This window comes from Ceratotherium simum, chromosome 8 (genome assembly GCF_057802395.1).
Source record: "Ceratotherium simum simum isolate JZ-2026a chromosome 8, ASM5780239v1, whole genome shotgun sequence".
Lineage (NCBI taxonomy): Eukaryota > Metazoa > Chordata > Mammalia > Perissodactyla > Rhinocerotidae > Ceratotherium > Ceratotherium simum.
In genome coordinates, this window is record NC_141907.1 from 1658807 (window position 1) to 1681463 (window position 22657).

Sequence of the window (22657 nt, forward strand, 5' to 3'; positions counted from 1 at the left end):
TCAGCAGGGTCCTGAGTGATGGAGGTCGGGGGGACAGCAAGGTCAGAGCGGTGACTGTGGCTAAGCTATGTTACTGCCTCTGATGGAGCTCAGGTCCCGGCAGTGGGGTCCTTGGCCTCTGCCCCACCAACCCATCCTCCCTGCAAGGTCTCCAAACCCCAAATCTGACCATGTCCTCCCCTGCTCAGAACACTTCCATGGCTCCCCAGTGCCCTCAGGAGAAAGCCCAGCATTTGGCACCAGGGGTGACCCAGCCTGTTCCCCATCTGTGCTCCAGCCTCACCAGGAGTGTCACCATTTCTCAAACTCTCCAGGCTGTTCTGTGCCTCTGTAGCTCTGGCCCCCATCTCCACAGAGATCTTGCTCACCCCTCAAGGCCCAGCCTGCTCAGCCAGCTCGTATGGCCCCCAGACCTGCAGACCCCCAAGGGCAGGAGAGGCCTGGGGTGTCTGGGTGCCCATCTTTGCCCCGCTCAAGTGCAGGCTCCAGCCCTAAGGTGCCCCGACCATTTGGGGGCAAATGCGCACAGCAGCAGGACCCAGAGCCGCTTGTGTGTTTAAGTCTTTGGGGCGAGATTACCTTCCAGCAACTGCTCCCCGCCGGCCTGGAATCCGCGCCCTCAGTCTCAGAGGAGGAGAGGCTCTGTGAGGTTCCCTGACTCCTGCAAAAGGACCCCAGGCTCTGCTCTGAAAACATGTGAGGCTGGGGGCTGGGGGGCGCCACTGTCTGGGAAGGCTGCCTGGAGGAGGTGGCTCTGGGTGGGCCTGGGAGGACACAAGCACCTCCAAGACTCTGGGTCATGCCGGGGTATGGGGTGGGCACTTTGGGTCTTGCCTGCCTCCCCCCAGCTCCCACTGCAGAGTCCGGAGAACAGGAAGAGCCAAGAATGGCTGGGAAGCCGTTCCCTCCATGGTGCTGTCAGCCCCCACCCCCAGCCCTGTGGTCTGCAGTGTCCGTCTCCGAAAGGGACCCCTCTTCCCCGCTCCCCGAGCCGAGCCGTTTGGAGAGCGGTCTGCCCTGCCTGTGGTCCTTACCAGGCCAGAATCCTCTCTTGGGATCTGTCCCTCCAACCACTGCAGGACCCCGAGGACTAGGCCCTGGCCACTGCATGTGGCTGCACTGGGGGCCCCCACCTGACCTGGAGGGCGACCCCTGCTGGCAGCGCTGCAGCTGCCCTCAACTCAGACAGGACCCTGGCCAGGCGAAAGAGGAGGTAGCAGGACGGGACGCCCCCTGGTGGTGATTAGGGGCTGCATCAGGGACCCTGGAGGGAGCCCAGGCCTGGGCCACAGGAGGGAAGGGGGAGCGTCCCCCAACCCTGCCCCTCCCGCTTGGCCTCTTCGGGTGATATTGTCCCATCCCCTTCATCAGCAACATGACACTAACAGTCTTTCTCCTCTCATGCGCTGCCCACCCTGTCCCAGGGTCATGCAGCTAGCTGGTGTGGGGGGCTGCTGGCCTGGGGTCTCTGGGGGAGATGGACCAGTCTGAGGGAAGGCCAGCTGTACCCTAGAATGTTTGTGGGGACAGATGAGCCACAAGTGGGGGTAGGCAGCAGGGGCACCTCCAAAGGCCAGGGTGTGTGGACGTGGGTGGGGGGGGCCTCTGGACTGAGCTGAGCCTGCAGTGGGAGGGAGCCCCCTAGGTGGGCCTTCCCCTCTCCCCACCCCAGTGCCACCTCCTAGAGGTCAGGCAGGGTGGCTGTCTCTGCCCAGAGCCTCCTAGGTCCCTTGGATACAGAGAGCTCCGCCCCAGGCCCTCCATCCTTTGACTTGGTGGCCCGCCCTGTTGGGGGCTGCAGGCTGCTTCTGGGTCCTGAGTGCCTGTGGGGGGCCCAGCCAGGCCTAGGGGCCCCACCTGTTACCAGAAGCTTGGGGGTGTTGGAGATCATGACAGCCTCCCCCAAGGCCTCTGCATAGCCCAGAGAGAGTGGTGAGGCGGGCAGTTGAGACCCAGGTGTGCCCGGCTCCTGGCAGCCCCCTAGTCTTCCTCCAGCTGCCAGATGGGGAAGTACTGACACTCTGAGGCTGGAGGAGCTTCTGTCTCCAGTGCTGCCTTCCCCAGCAGTGGTCCTCCAGGCACAGGCAGCCGGGGCCAGTGCTTCTCAGTGCTCCTCACGTCACAGGGCACTCTGCTTCTGCCTCTTGTGTGACCCTCCTAAAAGCCCACAACCTGGCTGTGTCACCTACTAACCTCCACGAGCCTCAGTTTCCCCATCTATGACATGGGGATCCTGCTCCCTTGAAGGATTGTCGTGGAGAGTAGAGGGACAACGCTCAGAAAATAGTAGCAGGAAGGATGGCGATGATGGTGACAATGGGGAAACTGAGACTCAGGAAGGCTGACCTGCTCTGGGTCCAAGGCTGGCTTGCAAGGGCTGATTCCAAATCTGGAGCTCTTGGCCCTCTCCCTGCCCCAACTCCAGGGTCTCCCACTCCAGAGCCCCTGCTGTGGGTGTGCAGCAGCCCATTCCTTCTAGCTCCTTCCTCAGCGGGAATCTCTGCCTTCAACTAACCCCTCCTCACCCCTAGGTCCTGGCTCTGCCCTTGGGGCGGGGATAGCCCTGTAGAACGACAGAGTGACCACACGTCCCCGGTTTAGCATGGACAGTCCCATAACTCAGGAAATCTCATTCCTTGTCAAATGGGACAGCTGGTCATCCTTGTTGGGGGCTCCCGTGGCCCCAGGCCTTCCTGCATTGCAGCTCGGGGCAGGGCTGCCACCCCCACCCACTGCACAAAGGCAGGCTAAGGCTGGCTTGGAGGGCTTCTCGGGACCAGGCCACACCAGAGCTCCCCCTGTCTCCCTGAGGCCCAAGATACCTCCTCTGGAGGGTGGCTCTGTCTGTGCTGAGAATGGGCAGATTCTGTTTCCTAGGTCTCCACTCCCTCTCCCACCCCGACTTGGTGGACGAGGAGGGCCACCACCTCTCAAGTCTGGAAGGTGACAACTGTGGGTGCCTGTGAGGAGAGGAAGGCGGATCCCACAGTATAGCTTCATGGGGGCTTCTCCTGCAGGGGGCTGACTTCCTAGTTGGTGGTAGTAGGGGTTGGCCTCCCCCAGACAGCTGACATTCCAGAAGGTGCTGCTGTCAAGCCAGTGACATAGGCTGCAGCCATCCACAGTGGTGGGAGGAGCTCTGTCCAGATGGGCTGGGGGATGGAGCCCAGCCTTGGGCAGCCACAGACACCAGGTCCCCCTGGATGCCCCTTATCCTCTGCTCCTGAAGGACTCAGGGCTGCTCAGAGGGAGCCCCCACCTTCTGAAACACTTTCTCACCTACCAGAAAGAAAGTGAGTATGGCCGCCACTGGGGCCTCTTGCAGCCATGCCCCCATTCTCTGGACTCCCAGCACCCACCTCCGAGGGACTGGGCACCCAAGTCCCAAGGGCTCAGCCTCCAAGAGCAGAGGAAGGCCCAGCACCATGGCAACCCCAGCACAAGACCTGCCCTCCAGCATTCTCTCCAGGGCACTCCCGAAGGCAGCCCCCAGGTGGGTGGGTGGCACAGGACCAGGACCACCAAGGTGGGGAGGGCCCCAAGGTGGGATGTCCAAGAGCACACCCCACTGAACACACACAGGCCAGGAGTCTGAGCTGAGGACACATGAAACGAGGGGCTGGGCAGATGGTCAGGCATCAGGGAGACTGAAACCCTTGCAGGGAGTGGGATGGGGTGGGAGGTGGCCACACATCTCCTGGGGGCTGGTGGAAGACCAAGTCCTGCTCTTCAATTGTCCCAAGAGTTCAGAAGCCCCCAGCTTCCTAGGGGAGAATGCAGGTTTGCAAGAACATCATTGCTTCCCAGACAGAGGAAAAGGAGCCCGTGTCCACATAAGAAACAAGAACGTCTGCAATTCTTAAATAGATTTATGGAAATGGTTTCAAATTATAACATTTAGAAAATAAAAATAATCTCAATACATAATATTCTCTCCATTATATACTTTTCCCCCCACAGAAGCCGTTTTTGTGCATATGTATTTCACTGTTAAATAGTAATTGGGTTTTATCCTATAAAAGAAGCAGTAGGTGTGTCATCTCTCTAAAAATAAAACTGCATCGTCATTGCAATGTGAAGCCTGAGATTTAAGCCTGAGGAGGTGTCCGTGCTGGGGCCCTCAGCCTGGGTCCTAGGCTGCTCCGGGGTCTGCAAAGGTGGGCTGGGGTCCCAGGGGGTGCAAAGGGAAGGGGGTATTGGCAGCCAAGTGGGTGATGTCCGGTGGTCCTCCGCTGCCTGGGGAGCCCTGGCCTAAGGACCCAGGAAACCTCTGCCTGTGGGTCTCAGTGCTGTGTGGGCAGCCGCCTGCCCCTCCCATCAGCAGGTGGCCAGTGGTGGGCAGATAACAGCAGGGGCACGCCAGCTTGCCCAGCGGACCACTGGGTCTGCTCCTGCATTTTCCCTCTGAGAAGAAATGAGATGCCTTCTGTTTAGCCGAGGTCCTGAGGGGAGTGGGGAGGGGGCGGCACTGGGGAATGTGGGCAGCTGTGGGCTCAGGGCCCTGCAGAGAGAATGCTGCCTGGTCTTTCTGGCTCGGCAAGCATGCAGGAAGCCCTGCGGTACCCTACGCTGAGGCCTGGCCCCTCTTCCCTAGGTGTCCACCATCTGCCCCGGGTTTAGTCCCAGGTGCTGAGGCTGCCTGGAGCTCAGATAACCACCCCACTTCCCCTGTCAAGAGCGGGCGCTGAGCAGGCCTTCTGCCACGGCTGAGCCTCAAGGCAGTAGCTCAGCGAGCCAGGGGGGCAGGCAGGAAGAGAGCCCACCCTTGTCCAGGCAGCCACCTGGCACCCCTGGGTACTCCCCTGGGCAAAGCTGACCTCCTGCTGCCCCTAAGGCTGGCCTGGGGTCCCCACAGGTGGGGAGGCCGGGTGGGTGGGACGGAGGCGCTGGACGTTCTGGAAGTCTGGGCGGCCTGCAGCCCCTGCGTTGGCGGCGGCAGCAGCTTGATGAAATGCAGTGAGAACTCTCCAGTAGCCAGCGGCCTGGATGGAGGAGGCAGGGAGAACGGCCCCCGGCGCCTCCTTCCTGGGAGTCCACGGGCCCTGGCGCGTTTGGGGAGTGCCCGGGCACTGTGTCAGATGCCCGCCTTGTCACTGTAGAAGGGTGTGACGTGGAACATGTAGCAGTGCGTGCACACGCGGACCGGCTTCACCTGCCCGTAGCGGGGCAGCGGCGCCGAGTGCGAGGAGCAACGGGAGCAGAAGATCTGGAACGCGGGGGAGGCAGTGGGGACAGTGAGCCGAGGAGGGGATCTCTGATAGCCCTGCCTGTCTCACTCTCTGACCTTGGCCCCCATAGGGATGGCCAGTGAGGACAGTGTCAGAGCCCTGAGCACCCCCTGGCCTTCCCGCACATATCTCCCACCCAGACCAGGCTGGGCCCTGGTCTGGTCAGGGGACTGCGGCCCCTTTGTGGGGCTGGGACCTTCAGGAAAACCTGGGGCAGATCTTGGTCCCAGGAGGCCAGGCTTGTGGAGGGGGTCCTGGCACCAAGGCTGCTCTCCCCCAGCTCTGTCCCCTCCTTACCCCCAGCTCTGAAGCAGCTGGGGCTGAGCACGGCACCATCGGGACCCAGTGGGCCCAGGGCCCAGAGTCCATGCTCTGTGCCAAGTCAGAGCAGGGCCTAGGGCTCAGAGGCCTCTCTGCACAAGGACCCCAAAGGCCTCACCAGTCTCTTGGGGCATCGCTCCTGACTTCCAGACCCTTGCGCTGTGTCTGTGGATGGCCCCTGGGACGCCTGCAGCCGCCATGTCCCACCTACCTTCCCGCAGCTGCGGCAGTGGTGCTTCCGGCGGATGACGGTGAAGGGCGCTTTGCACGCGGTACAGAAGCCGCAGGCCTCGTCTGGGACCCACTCGGGCGGGTCTGTGACAATGAGAGTGAGGGATGCGTCAGCCAGAGGGAGCCATGCAGCATCGACAGTGGGGGCAGGTGGGCTGGGGTCGGGGTCGGAGGCCGCAGGTGTGCAGGAGCCTTTGGTCAGGTGGCCCTGGCAGCCCCCACTCTCCTCTCCAGTCCTCCCCCAGACTCTGTTTCCAGGCTGTGGTTCCAGGAAGGTGACGGCATCACAGGGACAGGTCAGTCTTCGCAGCTATCGTCAATGCCCGTCGATCAGACCCCAGGTGCAACCTGTGCCTTGCCCCAGGCCAGGCCACCTGCACTCAGGACATGGGCAGGGAGCGTCCACCCCCTCCCAAGCCTCCCCTGCCAGCACTCAGCCTGCAGGGCCCTTTGGTGTAGTTGGGGCCTGAGAAGTGAAGAAACCACCCCCTGAGCAGTTCTCAGGTTCTCGGGGGGCCCTGGGGGCCCAAGTAGATGGCTCTGCTCCTCCCAACACCTGTGCAGCCCAGGCCGGGGCCAGGGGCCACCTCCTCCTTCCACAGGGGCCGTGGGGCCGGTCCTATCTCACTTCTCAAGGCAGTTGCTGGTGGAAGCCTCTGGCGAGTTTGCTCTGGAGTTCAGGAGGTACATCAGCACAGGGAGAAGCTGGCTTGCAGGGTGAGATGGGCACCTTCCTCCCGCCCTGGGCACCGAGGTGCCCACCATGTGCCCGGCGCTGAGGCCAGGACTGACACTCAGAGGGGGAAACAGACACCTAGGATCTCTCCCTCGGGTCACAGAGGTGATCAGAGGTCTCCGGTCCACCCTCATATGACCCCCAGACCTGACCCCTAGCCCTGCGCCCCCAGGGCTCACTCTCGGTGCCTACAAGTGGAACTCGGCAAGGCCACCTGTCCACGGGAGACCCAGGGTCTCCACGCCTCCTTCTCTCCCTCCTCCTCACTACCATACTCCCAAAGATCTGCTCCTTCTCCTGCCTGCGTGGACCCCACAACTGCCTCCCACCCAGCTCTCCTGGCTTCCGCTCTGGACCCCATCAACTCACTCCACACCGCAGGAAGATCGTCTCACATGCTTAACACCCACATGTAAAATCCCGCACTGGCCCCAGGGCAGCCCTGGACAGCAGTGGCAGCCGCCGGAGGCTGGGCCAGTCGGGCTCCGACCCCGACACACAAGGTCAGACCCTCGCCTGGGGAGGACTGTGAGGGTCCTGAGGACTTCCTGAGCCTGGCACCCCCTCCTCTGACCAGAGCCCAGGCCCTGCCATGGGGGACAACTTCCAGGAGGGGGTTGGGTTGGCAGCCCATGAGGAGGTCGCGGCCCCTGGCTGTGCGCTGGGCAAGTCGGGACCTCGCAGTGCATGACATTCATTCCTTTGAGAGCAGAGGGGTTCCGAGTTCCTGTGACAGGTGCTTTCACAGAAAGGTAGAGAAGACTGAGGCTCAGGGTGCTTAGGAAACTGGGAGCCTGTGCTGCTCCTGACCCCTCCCCAGCCTCTGTCACCCCCAGGGGATAGTGGTGAAGGTGGCCTCAGTGTGTGCCCCAGTCACCGGGCAGCACCAAGGTAGGCCTTGAACTGGGGACCAGTAGGGGCCAGCCCAGCCAGCCATGCACACTGGGAGTGGTGTGACCTCTGGCCTATCATGGGGTCAACTTCAGTCGCCTTCTCTGCTCTGGTCACATTCCACACCTCGTCAGGCCTATCTGCTATCACCCATCTCAGCACGTCTCTCAGGCCTCCAGCCCCTTCTGAAGGCCTTGGGCTTCCCCCTCCCCACAGATGTGCTGCCAGTGCCCCCAACCCGCCTGGATACTCCCTCTCTGACCACCAAGCTTCTGGGCCTCCAGCCAGCCAACATCCAGGCTAATGGGGCAGCAGGGTCTGCAGTGCCCCTGTGAGGAAGGCTCCCTGTGACTCCGGCAGGCAGCTCCCTGGACACCACCATGTGAGGCCTTTCCTGCGGCGCAGGTGAATGCTGGGGGGTAGGTATGTGCCAGTGCCCCGGGACAAGCCACCCCAGCCACAGCCAAAGGCCTGGAGATCGGCAGCTCCTTGCTCCTCATGCCCTTACCTTGTGCCCCCAGGCTAAGAGACGTTAAATAACCGGCCTGAGGTCATGCTGTCGCAGCTAAGGGGGCCTGTGTGACCACGCTGGGAACTGAGGAGGGGATACTGGAGTGGGAGGCTGCCTCCCATGGGAAGCTATGCACCCAGACAGCCTCTGGGGTGGGGCCCCCAGCTGGAGGAGCGCTGCCTTCCTGCCGTCCAGGGCAGAGAGGGGGAAATGTCCAGACAGGGTCCTGCTGCTCTATGCTCAGCATGCAGCACATCCTGGCCCAGAGCTCCCCACGCACCTTCCAAGTCACCGTCGCGGGTCTTGGCCGCGAGTTCAGAAGATGACAGAGTCTCCTGGCACAGGGCACAGTCCTCCAAGGCCGCGCTCCGCAGAGTCTGGGTGACTAGAGGAGAAAGGGCAGCTGCTGGGGTCAATGTGCCATCACCTGTCCCTGGTGGGTGCACCTGGTGCTGCCAGCAGGGGGTCTGCTCCCCCAAACCCACTCGACCGTCCCTTGACATCCACAGGCTGGGTGCTACCAGGGCCGGGGGCCTTTCCACCTGAGTGCCCTGTCCTGGGCCCCTGCGCTGTCTGTGTGTGGTCAAGTCTCCCTGGACTGTGACTCCTGAGGCAGGCAGGGGACTAGGCCTGGACGTAGCCAAGGGGCCCACCATCCTTGCTTGCAGAGCGGCTCCATATTACCTGCCTTTTCTGAACCATGATGTTCCGGAAGGTAGCCTGCCCAGAATCCCCTGGAAGATGGGGGCAGTGCAGCCTGGTGGTGTGGACAGTGGGAGGCAGAGCTGGGACAGGCTCCTCCTCCCCACCAGTAGGACATGCCCTGTGGGCTGGGGTGGGCTCCAGGGCCAGGGCCGGCTGCCCTGTGCGTCCAGACACTCTTGAGCAGTAGCCCTCGTGATGCGGGGCATCTCACTCAGAAGAGGTGCCTCAGCCCAGCATGAGGGGTGGGTGAGCAGGGGTTGGGCCTCCTCCCCAGGGGTGGGCACCATGTGCGTGAGAGCATGCACACGTGTGAGTAGTCATGTGTGTGTGCATGCGTGGACGTGCGAGGGTACGAGTGCGTGTGTGTGAGAGCACACACAGGTATGAGTGCACATGAGTGAGTGTGCATGCGTGCATGTGCGAGTGTGTGTGCGTGTGTGAGAGCATGCACATGCGTGAGTGTGTGCATGCGAGCATGTGCAAGTGTGTGAGAGCACGCACAGGTATGAGTGCGTGAGTGCGTGTGCATGAGAGCGTGCACATGTGTGAGTACACGTGTGTGCATGTGTGAGGGTATGGGTTTGTGTGTGTGAGCATGCACATGTATGAGTACGCAAGTGGGTGTGCGTGCGAGTGTGTGAGTGCATGTGTGTGAGAGCACGTACATGTGCCTGTGATGTGTTGAGCGTGTGTAAATACATGAGGCCGGTCATATTCGGCCACAGGTCATAGATGGCCAACCCCCCCATTGAGAGGTAAAGCTTACATCCCCTCCTTGACTCTGGCTGGCCTCTGACAGCCTTGGCAACAGAATTCGGTAGAAGTGACGCTGTGCCACGTCTGGGTCTCTCTTGCAGAGGAAGAGCACCGTGCCTCCCAGCCTGTCAGCGCTAAGTCAGGTTACCTTGCTGGAGCGTGTGCAGGGGGAGAGGAGCAGGTGCTACATACATGGGCCTGTGTGTGGGGGGTTGTGACCCACCTGCAAAGCTGCAGGGGGTGGTGCCACTTCTCAGGGCACGTGGCCTCTCAGGGCACTTCCAGGACCTGTGACGTGTGCCCCTCGGTCCCCCAGCAGACAGCCTGGCACTGCTGGGTAGTTTCCATTTGGAACGGGGCAGGTCATGTAGGAGCTGGGTGGCTGTGGAGGGGCCTTATCTGCCCAGGGCTAGGAGTGCGGGTCTCTGCAGGGCCCACTTCCTGGGGGCGGTGACACGACAGTCCCTGTCCCAAGCTGGCACTCACCCTTCTTTAACTTTTCCTTGTCATCCGTTTCTGGCTTGGTGGCCATGACCTCAAAGAGGGTCTTGAGAATGCTTCTCAGGTCGCTGGCGTAGTTCGTCTGCAGCTGGTCAGCCACACCTGGGGAGGAGGACGAGGGGGTCAGGCTGACCAGCACTGGGGGCTCAGTGCTGCTAGCTGGTGAAACCTGCCCGGAGCTCACGGCCCGAGACCAACGCGCCTGCAGGTCGGTCAGGGCAAGAGGCTGCCCAGCCCCTGGGAGACAATTCCTGCAGGACAGCACTGTCTGGACCCCTCACCACAGGTGGGGGAGGGAAGGGCAGCAGGATGCCAGAGAGGGGAGACCTCACTGCACACTTTTTATACTTTTGAACCACATGAATACGTTTGTTATTTAAAGGAAAACGTTAAAAAGACACTTTTTTGCACACTCCCCTCTCTGAATTTCCTGGAGACAGAACAGTCATCTTCCCCTTCACCTTCCTGCTGTACAACCATCCCCAGAGGAGAAAAGAAACAAAAGTGCGATAAAATCTGAACCACAAATTGAACAGAAAGAACCTCCCTATGTGGGCAGCTGAGGGGCCGATGGGAGCAGGAATGGGATCCTCCACTCGCAGCTGCGCCCTGGGGAAGAAGTGAGCCCTCCTCTATACTGTGTGCATGGCCTCAGCGCAGGGCTTGGGACGATGAAATGACACAGTGGGGAAGCCCCCAGACAAGACCTGGCACCACCAGCAGCCCACCACCACCAGACATCAGCTAGCACCACCCACACCCAGACATCAGCAGGGCGCTGCCCTGACTCGGCAGTGGCTGGTCGCCTAAAGCACAGCCCTTGTGTCTGCAAGCCCACGCACCCCCCTGGCCCCCCAGGCCCAGACGTGCACCTGAAATGCAGACAAACAGGCGGTGGATCAGGTCGTGGCTGCCATGGAACTTGGACCGGATCTTCTCTCTTGTGGCCACAGGGACTGCCTCCGGCCTGGTCTTGTCTGAAGAGCTGGGATCGGCGGTGGAGCAGCTGCACAGAGAAGGAAATGCAGGCTGTTTGGGGTGGGGGCACGGCAAGGGCCTCTGGAGGCTGAAAGCCAGAGAGTGAAGACAAGAGTCTCTGTGCCCTCTATGGAGCTGAGCTGCCCAGATGCACAACTTTCCTGTAACCTAACTTTAGAATGTTATCAAGTCATGCCGCCACCTAAAGAGCCAGCTGGCACAGCAGGGCTTCTGACCCAGCTCCTACCCTGTCTGCCACCTTTGACCTCGGCTGCCCTGAAGCAACCACTCCCAAGTCCTCCCTCTCTCCTGGTGTAGAGTCCCAAGCTCAGGCTGCCCCTTCTTGCCTCCCTGGTTTAACACCATCTACTGATTTCCTCCTGTGGAAGATCCAACTCATCTACGTACACCCTCTGCGGTGGGCGGAATGGTGGCCCCCAAAAGATGTGTCCACATCCTAACCCCTGGAACCTGCAAATGTGACCTTACAAAGAGTCTTTGCAGCTATAATCAAGTTAAGGATCTTAAGAGGAGAAGATCATCTTGGATTGCCCGGTGGCCCTAATCCAATGACAAATGTCCTCATAAGAGATGGAGAGGAGACACAAACACACAGGGGAGAGGAAAGGCTAAGTGACCATGGATGCAGAGATGGGAGTGAAGCAGCCACAAGCCAAGGGATGCCAGGAGCCACCAGAACCTGGAAGAGGCAGGGAGAACCCTCTCGTAGAGCCTCCAGAGGGAGTGTGGCCCTGCTGGATTTCAGACTTCTGGTTTCCAGACTGTGAGAGAATAAATTTCTGTTGTTATAAGCCCCCACTGTGTGGAACTTTGTTACTAAGACACACTCCTTCTCCACCACCATGCACTTCCCTCCTCACATCCCAGTGGCATCACCTCAGCCCAGTGCAGAAGGAGGCTGGGCTAGAAGAGGCCCAGAGTCACGGGGTCCCTTTCTTCAGTTGAATGTGTGTGTGTGTGTGTGTGTGTGTGTGTGTGTAGCGGGGTGCAAGAATGTGCGTTTTTGTGTGTGGGTGTGTGAGGAGGACTAGCCCTGAGCTAACATCCGATGGCAATCCTCCCTTTTTCTTGAGGAAGATTGGCCCTGGGCTAACATCCGTGCCCATCCCCCTCTACTGTATATGGGACGCTGCCACAGCATGGCTTAGCAAGGGGTGCGTCGGTGCGCACCCAGGATCCGAACCTGCGAACTCCTGGCCGCCACAGCAGAGTGCGCGCACTTAACTGCTGCGCCACTGGCCCGGCTCCAAGAATGTGCGTTTAATTGGCAAACTCTGATGTAATGAATATTCGTTTATGAGTATTTAATATTTCATTGGAACATGGAGGAGTGATGGGAGGCTGGGGCTGGGGCTGGGCGTGCCAGCTGATGGGACTTGCTGCTCTCCTGGGACCCTACTGATTGATGATCTACAGGTCTCCTTCCTGGGCTGCTGGGTTTCCAGAGACGAAGGCCCCACTCTCAGCCTGAGGGTATGGGCCTGGCTGCCTCCCACCCCGGGCGCTAAGGAAAGGGGGTGGGGACTTCACTGTCCAGGGTGTCAACTTCCATTCAATACCCACAGTCTCAGTGGTCAGCCTCACCCCAAAGATTTGAAAGCAGGGACTCAGACAAATACTTGTGCACAAATGTTCAAAGAAGCATTATTCGTGATAGTCAAAAGATGGAAGCAACCCAAATGTCCATTAACAGATGAGTGGATAAATAAAATGTGGTATATATATACAACGGAATATTATTCAGCCTTAAAAAGGAACAAAATTCTGACACATGCCACAATATGGATGAACCCTGAGGACATTCTGTTGAGTGAAATAAGCCAGACACAAAAGGACAAACACCATATGATTCCACTTACATGAGGTACTTAAGAGTTGGCAAATCCATAGAGACAGAAAGTAGGATGGTGGCTGTCAGGGGCTGGGGGAAGGGGAAATGGGCAGTTAGTGTTAAATGGGGAGAGTTTTAGCTTGGGAAGATGAAAAAGTTCTGGAAATAGATATTCTGGAAATGTTCTGGAAAAAGTTCTGAAAATGACATTGTGAATATACATAAAGCCACTGAATTGTACACTTTAAAATGGTTAAAATAGTAAATTTCACTTATATAGACTTTACCAAAATAAAAAAGTGAAAAATGATTTAGGGCAAGGGGAGAGCAGAAGAAAAGGAACTGAGGAGGTCTGTATGGCAAAGAGGGCTGGATTGGCTTGGCATTTGATACCAAAGTTTGAGTGAATACATGCTAAAAACTACTGAATTGTACACTTTGAAAGGGTGAACTTTATGGTATATATACTATATATCAATAAAGCTGTTATTTTAGAAAATGAATTATATTTAGATGTAGCAATGAAGTAACTAAAAATGAAATTGAGACAATCCCATTTACAATAGCACCAAAAAGATTAAAATACTTGGGATAAATTTAACAAAAGAAATGTAAGAGTTATACACTGAAACCTACAAAACATCAATGAAAGAAATTAAAGAGCTAAAAAAATGGAAGACATCCTGGGTTCATGGATTAGAAGACTTCATACTGTTAAGATGGCAATACTCCTCAAGTTGGTCTACAAGTTCAATGCAATCCATATCAAAATATCAGTTGCCTTTTTTTTCCATGCAGAAATTGACAAGCTGATCCTAAAATTCAAATGGAAATTCAAGGGACCCAGAATAGTTAAAGCAATCTTTAAAAAGAAAAAAAGTGGGATGACTCACACACGTGATCTGAAATTTAATATGAAACTACAGGAATCAAGACTGTGTGGCACTGGCATAGGACAGACATGATGATAGAATAGAATTGCGAGTCCAGAAATAAACCCATACAGTCATGGGCAACTGATTTTCAACAAGGGTACCAAGACCATTCAATAAGGACTGAATAGTCTTTTCAACAAATAGTGCTGGGAAAACTGGATTTCCACATGCAAAAGAATGAAGATGGACCCTTACCTTACACCATACACAAAAATTAACTCAGAGTAGATCACAGACCTAAATGTAAGAGCTAAAACTCTAAAATTCTCCAAAGAAAACATAGGAGTAAATCTTTGTGGCCTTGGATTAGGCAACAGTTTCTCAGATATGACACCAAAAGTTACAGCAACCAAAGACAGAACTGATAACTGGACTTCACCAAAATTAAAAACTTCTATGCTTCAGGGGCAGGCCCGGTGGCGCAAGTGGTTAAGTGCGCGCACTCTGCTGCGGCGGCCCGGGGTTCTCCGGTTTGGATCCCAGGCGCGCACCAAAGCACCACTTGGCAAGCCATGCTGTGGCGGCATCCCATATAAAGTGGAGGAAGATGGGCACGGATGTTAGCCCAGGGCCTGTCTTCCTCAGCAAAAAAAAAAAAGGAGGAGGATTGGCAGATGTTAGCACAGGGCTGATCTTCCTCACACACACACAAAAAAAAACAAATGAAAAAATAAAATGAGAGTGATTTAAAAAAAAAAAAAACTTCTATGCTTCAATGCATGCCATCAAGAAAGTGAATAAACAACACACAGAATGAGAGAAAAATTTCGCAAATCATGTATCTAAGGGTGACCTATCCAGAATATAGAAAGAACACTTACAACTCAACAATAAAAAGATAAATAATCCAACTAAAGAATAGGCCATGGATCTGAATAAACATTTCTCCAAAGAAGATATACAAATGGCCAATAAACACATGAAAATGTTCAACATCATTGGTCATTTGGGAAATGCAAATCAAAATGACAATGTGATACCATTTTATACTCATTAGGATGACTATAATGATAATTAAAAAAAAAACAGAAAATAACAAGTGTTGGTGAGGATATGGAGAAATTGGAACCCTTGTCCATTCCTGGTGAGAAACTAATGTGGTGCCGCCCACTTCAGAAAACAGTTGAGCAGTTCCTCACACAGTACGACCCAGCAATTCCACTCCCACGTATATATCCAAGAGAAATGAAAACATACTCGCACAAAAATTTGTACATGACTGTTCATAGCAGCATTATTCATAGTAGCCAAAACGTGGAAACAACCCAAATGTCCATCAACTGACAAATTCATAAACAAAAGGTGGTCTATCCACACAATGGAATTAATTTTCAGCCACACAAAGGAAGGAAGTACTGATAGATGCTACAACGTGGATACACTGTGAAAACATTAGGCTAAGTGAAAGAAGCCAGTCACAAAAGGCCACATAGTGTGTGATCCCACTTACTGGAAATGTCTAGAATAGTCAAATCAACAGAGATAGAAAAAAGATTAGTGGTTGCCAGCGGCTGAAGGGAACTGAGAACGGGGAGTGACTGCAACAGGTACAGGGTTTCTTTATGGGATGATGAAAATGCTCTGGAATTAGATAGTGGTGACAGTTGCCAACTCTGTGAATATACTAAAAGCCACTGAATTGTACACTTGAAAAAACAATAAAACAATGTTTTTCTTGTAATCATCTAGCAAACTCATATTCAAGAAATAGCTCATAAGCTAAATGTCCATCAACAGTAGGTTGACTCAATAAATTCGAGTCACATCCATACAATTTCTGCTTTGTAGAAGGATAGCTAATGATGCTGGAAATGCTAAAATATTAAATGAGAAAGGTAACATTTTAAAAATTAGAGATATCAAATGAGAGTGGGAAATATATTCAAGGCAAAGCATTAGTCTTACATTTATTTGAATAGTAGGACTATAGATAAATTATTATTTTCCAAAGTGTCCTCTGTGATCAATTGTTACTTTTGTGATCAGAAGAATAAACATTATTTCGAGGAGAGAGGACGTGCCTGCCGGCAGCAGGTGGCACCTCCACCCCGCCTGTGGCAGGGAGGTTGTTTCTAAGCAGAGGTAGAAGGCAGCTCCGGAAGGCACCTCTGGGGTCCAGCCCTGTGGCCCCACCCCCGCAGATAAATGCCCCGGAGGCTGGGCAGTCTTCCTGGACAATGTGCTGCTGCTGCACACAGCTGCTGGGTGAGAAACCAGGGGAAGGGCCCTGACTTTCGAGGGAAAGTTGTAAGTTATGAAGCTTGTAAGTTATGAAGTCTATACTGTGGCATAAAAAAGCAATTAATTCTTCCAGCAGATTAAGACTGAGGCCGAGGCCGGCGGATCAGTGGGTGGGTGGATCAGATTGCCAACTGCTGTCTCAATCCCGAACATACTTCAGTTTTGGGGGAAAAGCCCTCTCCCACTGCTCTGCCCTGATCCATTTGAATCTCTGGCAGAGCAGTGGGGGGAGCTGGAGGGAAAGAGAAAGCCAAAGCTCCATAAAGAGACTGCTCCTAGACAGAAAGTCAGTGAGGGGCTGCCTACAGGGAGCCCGGTGGGCTTGGAAGCGCTGAGGGTTACAAAAGAGCAGACAGCGGAGGTAGATCCAGGATTTCACCTTGGACCTGTCTAGGTCAGCCCGGTCCCTCAGGGCCACATGGATGGGCATTTTTTGGGCACCAGGAGGCCCAGGAACACTGCCCGGGGCCACCATTTCAGAAGGGTGCTGACTCTCCAGGAGAAGTTGCTGTACAGACAGGGTGGGGATGTGGAAGAGGGTCCCAGGGATGAATCAGACCTGTGTGTGCCCCCCAAGAGCCCAGAGTCTAGTGTGGGAGCCACACATTAACAAGACAGAGCTGAGAGGCCAGCTGGTGCCCAGTGAGTCCATGTCTATGGTGAGGGAGGGAACAGTAAGAGAGAGAGATGGCCGGAACTCGAGACGCAGAGGGACACTGAGCCATAAGAGGCTGAGGCTGGAGGAGTGAGAGGCACCCACCCCACCAAGGGCTTCCTATGCCTCACCAAGGAGTCTGTAACCAGATACCTCACCAGTCATATCTATGCAGTCAATCAACACTAATTTTGAACATTTATCCAGTTGAAAAATCCAGCCACCTTCAGTGACCACTATCCACCTGAATTCTGCTTCCTGCCACTCTCCTACAGAAGGCAGCAAAAATTCCCTGTAACAACTCCATTTTGGTTTGAATTACTGGCTTCAAACAACACCCATTTATTAGCTCACAGTTTGCTTGGGTCAGATGTCTGGTGTGGCATCACTGGGATCTCTGCTCAGGGTCTCACCAGGCTGAACTCCAGGTGTCGGTTGGGCTGTCTTCTCACCTGGAGTTGTTTCTGTCAGCCGTTTCCTTGAGCCCTGACAGGAGCGTAGCGTCGGCACTCCACAGCCTCAGGGCCGCATGTCCCATTCCGTGGGAGTCTGAGGGCTGCCCAGCGCCTGCCTGATGCCCATACCCATGAAGGGCAGGACTCCAGGATTTCCTCTGACCCACTTTTTGACATCCTCAAGCCAAGCGCCATTGGGACGCATTATTAGCCTAAAGAGGGGGCTTGGGCCGGCCCTGTGGCTTGGTGGTTAAGTGCGCGCGCTGCGATGCTGGTGGCCCGGGTTCGGATCCCGGGTGCGCATCGAGGCACCACTTCTCCGTTCATCCTGAGGCCGAGTCCCGCATACAGCAACTAGAAGGATGTGCAGCTACGACATACAACTATCCACTGGGGCTTTGGGGGGAAAAAATAAAAATAAATAAAATCTTTAAAGAGGGGGCTGGCCTGCGGTCCAGCAGGGGGAGACTCCTGTAGGGTGGGGATTTGTGCAGCACACCCCTGGGAAAGGAGCAGGCGAGCTGGTGCCCACACCAGGGGCTCTCCCAGCCCCGTCCTGAAAGCCTCCCACCCCGTGCTCCCCATTAGGACATAAGTCCCATAGCAAATCTCAGGCTGATGTCCGTGCACCCCATAGGGTGTCTGTTGGAGCAGATTTGGGGATGGGGTGGGGGAGCAGTGGCTGGTCCTTAGAGTCTTCCAGAAGGACCCTGGACCTATGCCCACCACCCTGAGGGCTAGAGGAGTATGGCCGCTGGAGAGTGCTCTGAGAGAATGTACCAACACCCCTGGGACCCATTCGGAAGGGGCCTACTGGCTTCAGGTAGAGGCTGCCTAGGAAGGTGACAGGACACGGGGGCCCTGGGCAGACCATCCGCCAGCCGACCAGAGCCATGGTTCAGACTGAGTCCCTGCTGTGATTTCCCGCCCTCCTGGCTCAATTATTCCTGGGTCAGCACCTGCCCTCTCGGTCCCAGCCGTTTCTCCTTGTTATCATTTGTTCCCTCTGTGGACTTGAGCTGTTTCCCGTGGTGACAGTGACTATCTGAGAATGCCCTCAGCAGATAGCGGGGTTTATCCCCTCTCCCGTTCCCAGCCTGTGCTCATCCCACAGGGACACCGTGCTGGAGTCGGACTTGTCTTCCTTTGGAACACAGAGTCATGCATTAAAATCACAGGAAAAAAGACCTTGCAAATGGCTGGAGAGGAAAGGAAGCAGGAAGATTCTGGTCTGTTCAGAAGACATTAGCATATTTGCTGCCCAAAGATATTTGTGCTGACACCCCCTGGGCAGCCTGGACCTATCAGCCTTGTACGATCAAATATGTATTAGTTTGCCAGAGTTGCTATAACAAAGTACCACAAACTGGGGGTAGGGGGATTAAGCCACAAAAATTGTCTCCCAGTTCTAGAGGCCAGTAGTCCAACATCGTGGTGTCAGCCAGGCTGGTTCCTTCTGAGGCTGTGAGGGAGAATCTGCTCCAGGCCTCTCCCCTGCTGGTGGTTTGCTCGTCATCTTTGTGTTCTTTGGCTTTTAGATGCTTCACCCTGATCTCTGCCTTTATCTTCACATATATTCTCCTGGTGTGTGTGTTTGTGTCCAAATTTCCCCTTTTTATAAGGACACCTGTCATATTGGATTAGGGCCCACCCTAATGACCTCATCTTAACTGATTACATCTGCAACAACCCTATTTCCAAATAAGGCCACATTCTGAGGTACTGGGGGTTAGCACTACAACATATCAACAGTTCAACCCAAATCAGCATTCACATGCCTCCCCTGCTAAATCCTCACTGTGCTAGAATGAATAGATGGATGGATGGATGATTGGACAGACGATTGGATGGATGGATGGATGGATGGATGGATGGATGGATGGATGGATGGATGGACAGACGATTGGATGGATGGACGGACGGACGGACGGACGGATAGATGCATGGATGATTAGACAGACCATTGGATGAATGAGCGGATGGATGGGTGGATAGGTGGGCGGGTGGATGGATGTATGTATGTATGGAGGGATGGAGGGATGGATGATGATTAGACAGACCACTGGATGTAGGGATGGATGGGTGGATTGATGGGTGGGTGGGTGGATGAATGGACGGGCGAGATGGATGGATGGCTTTTGCAAGGAGCAATTAGCCTACCATCTGCACGAGGGTCCAGGGTGGCTCATTAGAATTGGTATGTGGTTGTGCAAATGTCCAAACTTTCAATTTCCCCACATCCAAGCACACTTAAACTCTGCCTCTGGAGCCCATCAGTTCCTCTTGTCGCTCCTTATTTTTCTCTTAATTAGGGCTTTACAAAGTGTTTCAAAGGCTCACAGATTAATCCATCTGATGTCATAGCAAGAAACACCTTGAGATGCTATTAGTTTTTCCAAGTTGTTTTCTCTCTTATTTCACAGACTCCTAGAAGTCCAAGATGAAAAAGTCCTTTTCTTCTGTCAAAAGGCCATTTTTTCCTACTCCAACAATGGAACCAGATATTTTCCTCCATGTGTGCCATTCAAGACGTGCACTTTGGCAGGTTTGCCAGAGTGCTGCACCCTGACTTGACCATCACTAAAGACACAGGCTGGCTAAAACCTTTGATATTGACGTAACTGTTTAGAATTGCATTGTAATTCTAATTCTGTGTGGTAATTTGTTATGCAGCACAGCTGACTAATACAATCGAGCAGCTACTGTAATTGAGTGACCAAGTGGAGGCTGGCATCCTGAGTCAGAACAGAAAGCAAAATGAAACCACTTTGGTGCAGAGAAGACTGACCAGGCAGGTATGTCTCCCTAACAGCTTCTGTCTCAGGAGGCCCACAGCGTCCTGGTGCACAGGCCCTTTCCCCAAGGGCTCATATGTGTCTGTGCAGGCCACCACACCATAGCCCAGGTCCTGCCCAGCAGGAGGAAGTGTGGCCGCTACCCCAGCACCTGTTACTGATGCTCTCAGTCAGCAGGCGGCCCCAAAAAGAGCCCGTCCAAGTGGACAGGAATGTGGAAGGTCACCCATGGCAGGGTCACCCTCAGGTACTCCCCACAGTGACAGACACCCTCTCAGGGCACTGTGGGTGCGGCTGGATGACAGGGGCTCATCTCAGAGCCACCCCGACTGCTGGCCAATGGTAGGCAGAGGACCCTCAGTGGCCACCAGGTGGGCTTAATGCAGAGGGGCGCTCACACTTCCAGGGAGACACCCTATTTCTGAGTGTGCCACCATCAGCCAAGGCCTGCTCCTGCCCCTGCCCCTGACCCTGCCCCTTTGCTGTCCAGGCAGGAGGCTGATGAGGGCTGGTGGGGGCCTCCAGTCAGCTTGGGGACTTCAGGAGTGGGGGGCATGTTCGGTGCCCCTGATCAGGGCCTGAGGGTAGATCAGGCCCAGACGGCCTGGGGCTTCATTTCTGACCACAGACTTGGACTGAACACCGGGGGAGGCTGTTCAGAGGCCAGGCCCCAGGGCTCCTGCAGACCCCTGCCTGACTCAGAGAGCCCACAGGGTGGCCCCTGGCAGACTCATGGAGGCAGAATTGCCCCAGGCCTCAGAGGAGCCCAGCACCCAGGACCTGCCAGGCACAAACTCCCCTGACCCACTCAGGGGCCACCCCAAGGAGCTGCAGCTCCTACCAAGACTCCTGCAAGCCAGGGTAAAGAATCTTTTCTGACAAAAGTCAGAACATGTCTCTCTTCTGCTCAAACCTCCCACTCCTTGCCTCCCAGGTTACTCAGAGGAAAAGCCAAAAGCCTTACTGAGGCTTACAGGGCCGGGTATGGTCTGGACCCCTCTCTGTCAACCTCCCCTCCCATACCCCCGACTCGCTCACTCCTCTCAGCCTTGCTCCTTGCTGTCACAGACAAGCCAAGCACACTATGGCCACAGGGCCTTTGCACAGACCTCACTGGGCACAGAATGCTCTTTGGACACCCCTAGAGGCCCCCAGTTCCTTTGGTGTCCATTCCAATGTCCTCTATCAGACAGGCTTTCCTTGACTGCAGACAGACACCCCCCCCCACCTCCCCACGGCTCTCTTCCTGCCCCTTCCCTGCATTACTGCTCCTCTGGACACTTATCGCCCTGACATAGCAGGCGTGTGCCGACTGGCGGTCTCACTCTGGGAGAATGGAAGGCAGTGACTTCTGTCTGTCTGTTCAGCACTGTATGCCCAGCACCAAAGAGAGCCCGGCACACGCTAGCTCCCCATCTGTGTCTGTTGAACAAATGTATGAATTCACCAGACACAGGGGAAAACTACAAGCGGGCTCTCTGTGGAAATAAACGCTTTCTCCAGTGTTCTAGTGCTAAACGGGTTCAGGAAAAAGATCAATCAGCAGGGCCTCTGGAAACCTCACAGCTCCTGATGCTGTGCCTGTGTCCTCCTCTTGTCCCACTGTGTCATGAAGACATATCTCATGGAACGACTCCTCCGGGGAGGGGTGGGAGAGCCCCCAAGAGATATGTCCACATCAAATCCCCAGAACCTGTCACTGTGACCTTATTTGGAAAAGGGATCTTCACAGATGTAAGTAAATTAAGGGTCTCAAGATGAGATCATCCTGGATTATCTTGGTGGGCCCTAAATCCAATGACAAGGGTCCTTATAAGAGACACACAGAGGAGAGACACAGACACAGGGGAGAGGCCACGTGAAGGTGGGGAAGAGACTGGAGGGATGCGGCCACAGCCCGGAGCGCCTGGAGCCACCAGGAGCTGGAGAGGCAGGAAAGATCCACCCCTAGAGCCTTCAAGGGGAGCGCAGCCCTGCCAGCACCCTCACTTGGACTTCCCGCCTCCAGGACTGTGAGACAGTCAATTCCTGTGGTTTAAGCCCTCAGTCTGTGGTGCTTTGTTAGGGCGGCCCCAGGCCACTAACTCTAGGTGAATCTGCCATCCAATCTGAGTCCAGCTCTCACCCGCTGGGCGACACCGGCGGGTTACTTGACCCAGAGCCTGCTCCTCAGGCACAGAATGGAACAGTAAAATAGCCTCTGATGGGTCGAGTGAGGGCAAGGACGGTCACGTCTGAAGGGCTGGCACAGCGCGGACGCCTCACGGGCCCGGGTGCAAGCGCAGTGTGGTAAGGAGAGGAGGGGCCGCCCCGCGCGACAGCTCCTAAAATCAAGCACCTAAAGCGTGTGAAGATTCAAAAGACGCAGTCACGCCAAACACATCATTATGGCTTAAATCGTTTAAGGGAGTCTAAGTTCGTAATCAACGTTTAAACATCTAGGGAAATTGCTTTGCCAAGAGGTATTTGCTACATTCATTCCTCAGGTTGCGCAGCAAACAACATGCACATGGTCACAACTGCTGCTTTCTGTGCAGGGGCCCACGAACGGTGCAACTCCACCGTTAGGGAGAGTGCCCGCGCCTTCAGGAGTCTCTGTCAGGGAGCCAGCCCTTCCCCTCCCCCCCAGTCATGACATCAGCATGCTGCCAGGGGCATCCCTTGTGCTAGGGGGTTGGGGGCTGGAGGTGGGTATGGAAGGCCCAGCCAACCTAGGTCCCCCGAGCTGGCAGAGGGGTGAGGGGTTATCTGGGCCTCCTTGGGCGTCGGGTGGATAAAGCTTCTCCCCACGTGTGCCTGTGCCCAGGGCAGAGTGTCAGTCTCCCTCAGCATCCCAGGGCCGCCACAGCTCCGCAGGCAGGGAACT

At 55.4% G+C, this 22657-nt stretch overlaps 1 protein-coding gene across 1 annotated transcript in view; it reads right to left on the reverse strand.

The window, feature by feature from the left end:
* Positions 1–4794: 4794 nt before the first annotated feature.
* The window catches only part of ZFYVE28 (zinc finger FYVE-type containing 28), a 126861-nt gene continuing 108998 nt past the window's right edge, over positions 4795–22657 (reverse strand). Inside the window, exons 9-13 of the mRNA XM_014788912.2 lie at positions 10753–10886; positions 9866–9982; positions 8199–8303; positions 5761–5864; positions 4795–5206 (exon numbers count right to left, since the gene is read on the reverse strand). Of these exons, the coding sequence (XP_014644398.1) occupies positions 5075–5206; positions 5761–5864; positions 8199–8303; positions 9866–9982; positions 10753–10886 (592 nt within the window). The 3' untranslated portion in view covers positions 4795–5074. The remainder of the gene's footprint in view (positions 5207–5760; positions 5865–8198; positions 8304–9865; positions 9983–10752; positions 10887–22657) is intronic.